The sequence below is a fragment of the Podarcis tiliguerta genome (assembly GCF_965153285.1).
Source record: "Podarcis tiliguerta genome assembly, chromosome: 13".
Lineage (NCBI taxonomy): Eukaryota > Metazoa > Chordata > Lepidosauria > Squamata > Lacertidae > Podarcis > Podarcis tiliguerta.
The window spans coordinates 20,768,269-20,777,588 of NC_139546.1; the positions used below are offsets into that span (position 1 = coordinate 20,768,269).

The 9,320-nt window shown below is 44.5% G+C and overlaps 1 protein-coding gene across 1 annotated transcript; it reads left to right on the forward strand.

Annotated features, from left to right (window-relative positions):
- Positions 1 to 471: 471 nt before the first annotated feature.
- HOXB13 (homeobox B13) lies at positions 472 to 9,093 on the forward strand. The gene is made up of 2 exons (XM_083409625.1): positions 472 to 1,355; positions 7,836 to 9,093. The coding sequence occupies exons 1-2, from the start codon at positions 665 to 667 to the stop codon at positions 8,144 to 8,146; spliced, it is 1,002 nt and encodes a 333-aa protein (XP_083265751.1). The 5' UTR covers positions 472 to 664; the 3' UTR covers positions 8,147 to 9,093.
- The last annotated feature ends 227 nt before the right edge of the window (positions 9,094 to 9,320 follow it).

Genomic DNA, 9,320 nt, shown 5'->3' on the forward strand with positions numbered 1-9,320 from the left:
TTTCTTTCTTTCTTTCTTTCTTTCTTCCTTCCTTTCCTATTCCAAGTTCTAAACACTATAGCACTGCAGACTATTCCTCCTAGATCAGCCAATGTTTCTCTTTCCATTCAATTGTGTCCACTCCGTGTGGAGCAGGGAAAGAGACGCTGGTATGTGGGGACGGGGGGCGGTAATCTTGTCTGACGGAGGAAAATAAATAAATAAATAAATAAATAAATAAATAAATAAATAAATGTCACCACCCCCTTCCTGTACAGAAGTCCGTCACGTGTGCAGGTCTCTCTCTCTCTCTCTCCCCTCACCCTTCCTTCTCTCTCCCTGTCTTGCCATAAAAGCATTTTCGCAATTTTTGTCTGGCCCCCTCCTCCCCGGCACGTCTCCAGTGGATGCGCCTCAGCCAATGAGCGCGCCACTCCGGGAAAGACGCCTCCTTTGCGTCGGGGGAGGGAGGGAAGAGGGGGTGGGGGTGGAGGTGCGGGGAGAGAAGCTGACGCCGGGCGCCTAGGCGACCCTCCTTTGGCAGTCGCCAGCCTTTTAAAACGATCCTCGCCGCCTCGCCCGCCCCCCAGTCGTCCAAGCCGCGCGCCATCTGGTTACCCGGACCGAGAGCGGAGCGGAGCAAGCCGCGGGCGCCCATGCGCCTTCCCGCCGCGCTCTCCGCTGGATGGACCCCGACGCCGCCTTCGGAGAAGCCCGGAGGAGCCTGGATGAGGTGCCCGCCAAGAGCATGGACAGCTTGCTGAGCTCGCCGACGGCCTTCCCGGGCGGCGGCCACTGCAGGAACGTGACCCTGGGCGGCCTCAGCCCGACCATGCACGGCTCCGCTTACCCCGCTCCGGCCCTGGACGGCCCTCCTTCCTCCGGCCCCGGAGACGCGTCGACAAAGCAATGCATTCCGTGCCCGGCCATCCCGCAGGCATCCTCGACGACCAGCGCCTCGCCCTTCTCCTGCGGATATTTCGGCGGTGCCTACTGCTCCTACCGAGTGGCCCGCGGTTCCCTCAAGCCGTGCCCCGCGCCGCCTCAGCCCGGCTACCCGACGGCAGCGGAGAAGTACCTGGACGCCTGCAGCTCGGCGCCCGCCGCCGCGGCTCCCGAGGAGTACCAGACGCGCCCAGCCGAGTTCGCCTTCTACCCGGGTTACGCGGCGGGGCCTTACCAGCCGATGGCCAGCTACCTGGACGTTTCGGTAGTGCAGACCATCGGAGGGCCTCCTGGCGACGCCAGGCACGAAGCGCTCCTGCCCGTGGACCCTTACCACGAACCCTGGGCCTTGGCCGGGGGATGGAACAACCAAATGTGTTGTCCAAAAGATCAAAGCCCAGCAGGACACTTTTGGAAAACTGCTTTCGCAGGTAACCAATGCCTTTTTGTTAAAAAAAGAAAGAACGAACGAAAGAAAGAAACGGCCGCCTCTTTCTCTTCTCCCTCCGCCCCACCCCTGTCACCGCCGCTGCCCTACAAGGCCGCCAGATCCTCGGGGTGGATTTCGTGGTTTTCCAGGGAGCTGGGTGGACTCAGGGAGCGCTTGATCCCCAAACGGAAAAGAGCTGGGGCCTCCATACTGTCTGCTTTTCAATCTAGACGTGTGTTTGTGTGTGTGTGTGTTTGTAGTGACTGCGGGTAGTCCTGGATGGAAACTTTGCAGATGTTCCAGACCATCTTTATTCTCAAATATTCACCATCTATTCTGGCGCCGATCCCTATATTAGCTTAGTTCTTGGGATACCTGCGTTGCATGTGTGTACGTGTTTAGATATCACACCCACCCACGCGATAATAAGATACGATACAATATAATACAAACAGCCTAATTTCTCCCAGTTGTGTGATAAATTAATGTGGCCTCATCAGCTTCTAAGAGATATATATGAGAGAACTGTGTGCGTGAGTGTGTGTAATTCCAATCAGTTCATATTGCAATGAAATCAGCAGCAGATTTTTACACCCTACGCGCTGCACTCGCAGATATAGGCATCAAATATGCACCAGCATATTTCAGCTAACTTCACTGCTGTATGAATTGCTCTCAGGGTCACCTGAAATATTATTACAAATTATATATGAGGTTAGACAACTATGTATGCCCTTTGTGTGCGCGTCTCTATCCTCTCCGTTGTTGCTGCTTTAGTTTACGTATGAAAAATGCTGCTCAGAAAGGCTGTGAAATCTCACCTACTGGTTATTTTTCAACACCCAATATGACCTGGCGGGTTAGAGCTTTTTTCTTTTTTCTTTAACATACCCTGGATCCTTCGGATAATAGCTAGAATTAAATATGAACCAGCTCTCCAACGGTGGGCCAGGCATGATGTAATCATAACGTAAAAAACCACACGGGTAGTGTAATCATAAATGTCTCTGAGCATGTGTGGAGTGCCCTTCCCTCATCGCTGAGTAGTCCCCAGTCAGCCCCAATCACAAACCAGAATTAGGGCGAGGGCCTCTGTGTTTGAGCACCCTCCGTCTCCAACCTGCCATGCTATCAGTATTGCTATCACATCTTGCCTCATTAAATCAGATCAGTCTCTACAAAGGAGCTGCAATATATTGGCATTGCTACAGGTGCGTAATACTCTATCTTAGATTTCCTACCCATCCAGCTTTCTGCGTCTGCATTTTCAGGGCTGTTCCTTTGTTTTTATGAAAAATCCTGATCCATCGCATCCATTAGAAACAGAAATACTCCCCGCCCCCGTAACATTGTGCACGGCCAGATTGATTCCAAGTGCCTTAGGGCAGATGCAGAAAATTATAGGCAATGGTAAGGCTGGAAATTATTGCTATTCCTGCCGTGCGCCCCAATGTATCAGTGGGACACTGATTGTAGAATTGAGACATAGGAACCATTTATTTCCGCTGGAAGTCTAATGTTGCCAGTCTAGAGCAAATTGACTCTAAGGAAACAAACGAAGCTTCGCTATCTACCAACCACTGTGTTAAGGAAGGAAGGCTAACCTCAGTATTTCTGCTTTACTGGTCTGGAGACCCTGCTAGATGGAATGGAGAAAGAGGAGACAAGTCCTTAAGACAGACTAGTCCTAAAGAAAGGATTATGGCAGGGACATGTTGCATCCACAACAACATAGGTAACTGTGGTGGGCCTAGGCAGAGGGGTTATTGCCTTAAATGTATCATGCACAGACAGGGGTCTTTTTGTGGATGGGGGAGCCATTTGGATGCAAGTAGGATGGACTAGATTACTACTGGTACTTCCTTTCCGCTACTACATTCCTTTCAGTCTCTGTGTGGCCTTCCAGTGACCACTCACCTAACTGGTGCTTAATATGACTTTGCCACAAGGGGTCGTAGAATCTTCCCCTGCTTTAAGCACAGACCTGCAGCCATTGCAGTGTGTGACTGCAACCGACCAAACCATTCATTCTGGCTCAAGCCCTATTAAATTCTGCAGGAATTCTCAGGGGGTAAGTGTGCCTTCAGTTGCACATATAATGAGTAGCTGGTGGACTATCAGATGTGAGATGTCTTAACAGAAGTGACAGACCTGTTGAGTCTGTCATAGTTAAGTACAAATCTCCCAAGTCTATAACAACAACAAAAAATTAAGTTGGGAGCTAAGTATGTAAGGTTTGAGGTTGTGCAGAACTTTTCATCAAGCAGAAGAATTATGCAAAACCCCAGACCTTGCGTACTCCAGCACCATCTAAGCTTCTTCCGCAAAGCATAGCAATACATATTTACACGAGCCCAAGCTTGAGGTTTTAATCCTCTTGCAGTGCAACAACAACTATTTATTCAATTAAATAAATGTTTTCAGTCAATTACAGGAGACCCAATCCCTACCTATGACTAATGACCTGACTTCTGGTCCACTTTTGCATTTACTTGAAAGAAATCTCATTTAATTTCCATGGGACATCTTTCCACTTGAGTTTGTTTAGAATCACTGCTAAACTTTTCCTAGGGGCGAAGAGAAGATCATTCATCTGCTTCTCTGCTTATTAATAACAAACTTACACTGCACCACACTTGCACTGCTAAGCGTTGACACAAAATACAAACTCAGTGCAGAAATGTTGCTTTTTGCTATCAGTTTTCTTAAATTACCGGTATTTCTAAATCATCTTTCAAGGCTCATTGCCCTCACAAGGCAGTGTACAAAAATTCATCTACAAAACGTAGTGGTATATAAAGCCATCAAATTAAAAATCACATTACATCTTTTAAATTGGTGATATCAATTAAAATGTATTGCAACCATTAATGAAATAGAAATTAAAAGGTATTAATATTTCTCTTAAAAACTGCCAGCAATGGGGCCACCTATACTTCCTGATGTGTGTGGGGGGGGGGGGAGGTAATTCCACAAATAGCGAATTACTGTGGGGGGGGGGAATCCTGCCTCTAACACTCATCAGTCTGAAACTTCTTAAAAGTGAACCACAGAGCATGGTAAATCTGTATATTTACCTCAAAATGAGTGTCCATAATACTTTCTGTGAATGTAGTTGTAGACTGACAATCTCCTCATTACTTTTATTAACAGACACATCTTCCAAGCCACAACATAATATTAGCTTTGCTGCAGCAGCAACAGTTACTGTATGTGCTTTTGTATAATTCAGCCAAAAGGTGCAAAAATCTTAAAAGCAGGGAAGCAAATTTATTATATAAAGCATTTATATGCCACCTTTCTTTTTTCATTTTCCTTTTTTTTAATATGCTACCTTTCTGGTGCACAACCTCCCAAAGCTGTTTACAAGATTATGAAATAATATCAGAGCAATAAAATTTAATATGAGACAAGAGAAGAAGATTCCTGTAGGAAAATAAATAAATATGACAAGCGCATTCTATGATGACCTTATATTTATGAGCAAGTAACTTTTTAAACTCTGCATCAGTGTAACCATTGTGGTGCTGTAGGCCCCAATCCAGTGTATCCCAATGTTTTAGGTGTAGTAGCAATTTCACAGTGCTCTGTGCTCCCAGCGAATACCAATGCAATTTTGTTTCAGAATTGCTCATGTGAAACCCTAAATTATCCATTATGGTGATTCAGTATTTCACATCTCATGTCTTTAAGGCCGCCAGCACAACAACAAAAATTAAAGGTGCAATAGCAGGAAGTTATGGAATATCCTCCTCCAGCAAATATGCCTGACATTGACATTTCTGCACCACGTTAAGACCTACCTGCTTACCTGGGCTTTTTCGAGTTGCTAGCAGTAGCCTCTGTTGTTCTATTGAGTTGTGTTGGCTCCCTGAGATGTTTTTATGATTGATCTACAACTGATTTTAGGCATGTTTTATCTTCTCTGCCTATTTCTTAGGTTGCTTGCATTGTAACTGATGTGTAACCCACACTGAGATTGTAAGAGGAAGGGTGGTATACAATTACATTAAATGTGTGTGTACATACTTATTTAATATTTAGTGTATGCATGCACGCACACACACATTTAATGTGTGTGTATACATACTTATTATAATTATATAATTTTATACCATTTTCTTTTGCATGCAACCCCACTCAAATGAATGGGACCTGCTTCCATGCATCTGAATGGGGAATGTGCAGGAGAATTTTCCATTGGGTTTGCTCTAATGTTTTTACTCAGTTATGCAATACTGATACTATTGCTATTAGTTACAACTGACTGCACAGTGAACAGTGGGCAATGAAATAAATTCATAGCTATTCAAATTACGTAACAACAACAGCGTTTATACCGCAATAAGGTGTGCTCCTTCGATCACCACAGCATTGTACTGCTGTGGCAGTATAGCCCCCAAGGAATATAAATATTTCAGTAATGTATAACACTGTGTAAGGTTATCCACCACCAGCATCTAGCATTATTTATTGGCGTCTAGGCAGGAAATAATTACTCCAGACAGACAGGACACACAAGCAAAAACCTCTGTCTCAAAGATTTAGTAAAGGATTTTTTTCAATATATTAATGGGCACATTTGAAGTTAAGCACTTATAAATCTATGGCTTCCAGTTTTAAGCATGCGCATACATCTCTTTCATTGATGATACAATGGGAATTAAAAATATCTACCCTTGGCTGCATCATGTCCATGTTTTTAAAAACTCATTTAGTAAAATGTGCCAAACATCATAAGACTCAAGTGAGGATCTGGAGTGCAGATGATGGCTATAATTTACGTTAACTGATGTCCCACCCAAGATATTTCAATGCAGCATAGATCCCAGATGAAATAATTTCACAGTAATTTTCAGATCTATGTGGCCATACATTGACCACCCAAACAGTTTGACTGTTGTTTCATAAAGATACACCACAAAGATGCTTAAGTGTTGGGTCACAAGCTTTTTTTTATAAAAAAAAGCAGCACACGATAAAATTAATAAATAACTCAGCTAGATCTTTTATTTCTCTTTCCCCATTTTTACTTATTTTTGGAAGTAAAAGTTCTAGCTCAGTCTTGAAATTTCAAGAAAGCATCTTGCTTGTTTGCATCATAACCCAACAATTCCTCAAAACACAGTCTGTAAGAACACAGCAATCCCCTTTGTTAAAAAGCTTTATTACATTTTTTAAAAATTCCACACATTATGAAATTGTGCGCTCCTGTCTACTAAAATTATTTCAGCACTCACTTTATTTAGGTAACACTGCAGGTCCCAAAACAGCATCTGCCTTTTCCCATCAGATACCAGTAACATGCAACAGCAAGTAACTATAAGAGGAGTATTTCCTCGTACTATTCAGTTCTGCAGGTTATATTCATACAAAGTACCAAAACACAGTATTATTTTCTGTGAGCACTGTTCATTACTATAGTCTTCACCTCCAGCAATGTCCAAACTCCAGGGACACACACAGGAAGGCTAGCAGTCTGTTTGGTGTTAATGATTACATAGAAATGAAACACTGACAATAATTTATTAATATACAGGTGTGTGTGTCTAACTAAATCTTGTGAATGTGAAGATGGTTGCTAAAACATATGTGGGTAATCAAAACCTAGTGCTGAATAATTTCCTAACACAATCCCCTTTCCTAAAAAATATATATTTGGAAATCAGTTCCATTGAAATCAATAGGGTTTTGCATCAAATTATTTACAACCAGTGTAAAAGTTGCTCAGCTGCTTTGAACCCCCAACAGAGACATTTTAATCCAGACTAATTTGCAATTTTAAGCCCTGCACTGTTACTCTTTATAATAAATTAAACACCTACAGGAAAATATATGGCACACTTTGTTTCTAAATCCCGTAGGTTAAAATGGGTTGGAAGCCAGTGAAAGGAATTGTTGCCAGGCAGATCAGAAAAATATCGATTTCTAAATTTTCCCACGTCTGTATTTGACAGCCCACATTTGGCCGAATTGGGGCTTTTTTGTTTTGTTTTTACGCACAACCTCCACATTTATCGCGCCGTGATTTCAGTGGGATTTTACGCGCAAAGCAAACTTCTCTAAAATGGGGTTGTACTCTCGCAAAGCAGAGAAACGGCCTCACCGGCATCAGACAGAGGCCGGAAAAAAGAAAAAGGCATTATGGCGGCAGATCTGTGTTTCAGGGACAAATTCAATGCATGTGCGAATAAATAGGGCAGGGGGGAAATGAGGTGGTGAAAGATAACCAAGAGAGAATGAAATAAAAGGGATAATATTCTGCAGAGTCCTAACTCGTGAGTTTAGGGGCCAAGAGAAAGTCCAGCGGTTTTTAGAAGAGTCCATTTCGCTCGGCTGTGGCCTTGGGGGATTTCCTAGACAAAGGACTGGGCGGTGGTGGTTATGAGTTTCATTCCCCAGGGCCGGCCTTCCTTCCTAACTCTCGTCTGAGTTTAATGCGCTCTCCTCTTTTCTTCCTTTCCTCCCTTCTGCCGATCAGAAGCTGTAGGCCAGCACCCTCCGGAGGGGTGTACCTTCCGCCGGGGGCGCAAGAAGAGGATCCCTTACAGCAAAGGGCAGCTGAAAGAGCTGGAGAAGGAATACTCCAACAGCAAGTTCATCACCAAGGACAAGAGGAGAAAGATCTCCGCCGCCACCAACCTCACCGAGAGACAGATCACCATTTGGTTCCAGAACCGCAGGGTCAAAGAGAAGAAGGTCGTGGCCAAGGTCAAAGGCACCAGTGCGCCCGCGCCCGCGCCTGCCACCACCAACAGCAGCGGCGCCGGCAGCGCCAGCAGCACCCCGTGAGACGCAGGGACAGACTCTCGGAGGAGGAATCCATGGAAAGGCGGCGGGAAAGAAGCTCCCCCCGCGAGGAAGGGAGGGGGGAATTAACGCAGGCTTCTCTGCTGCCTCCCCAAAGCCTTGCGGGAACAGGAGATGGTGGGGGGAAGGAGGCCGCGGGCGGAGGAGGAGGAGGAGAAGGGAGGAGGAAACGAGAGCAGAATTACGCACGTGGACGCTTCAATGGCTTCTCGGCTCTCCAACCTCCCACCGTCTCCCTTCTCCACCTCGGTGGAAGCCCACGAAATTCGCTTAGCGCTGGCGTGGCTGGCGGCCTCTCCTAGCCTCTCTCCTTTAAAAAAAAAAAAGTTAATTATCGTCGTTGTTATTGTTATTGCTGTTTCCTCCAATAAGTTAAAACCCGATTTGCAAAGCAGACGGTGTTTTTTTTATTTTATTTTTAAGCGATGCGTTGTTGTTATTGTTTTTATTATTTTATTATGTGGGGGGGAGCTGGGAAGGGGAGAAGGAAGCCGTGTGCAATTTGCAATTCATTTTTATGTGTTGGTTTTTTTTCGGGGGGAGGGGCGTTGCCGCCTTAGCGCCATTGCTATGCGAATTATATTCTATTTTTCTTTGTACCAAGTTCCGTAATTCAGAGCTGCTTTTGGGGTTGGGGGGGTGGGGAGACGAAAATAAAACCAAGAAAACGACAACTGCCTACCAATCGAACCGAATGTTAAATAAATTCTCCATAAGCACCACGATGGCTCGGCTTGCTTTCGGTTCCGTTTGTCTGTTCGTCGAATGGGAACATTTTGCAGAAGCGAAGGAACAGACTGTTCTTTCATCTGTGTGAAATATTGATAGGAATTTTTACCACGAAGAAAATCTATTACACATACATACATACAACATAATCTATGTTTTAGGGGACTTGTAGATTTGAGAGGTTATAATCTTTATTCAAATCTCAGCATTGCATATGACGAAATTAATATTTTAGAATGGCTTGTATGTATACGTATATGTATGTATGTGTATATAGGCTAACCACCGATTGACGATTTTTTTTTGGGGGGGGGAGTTGATTAATCATATGACAATGATCCCTTTATCAATTGCATTTAAATGAATTTGAGTACTACCAAAAGTTAGTAGTACTCAAACGGTACGCTAGAGAATTTACAATACAGCA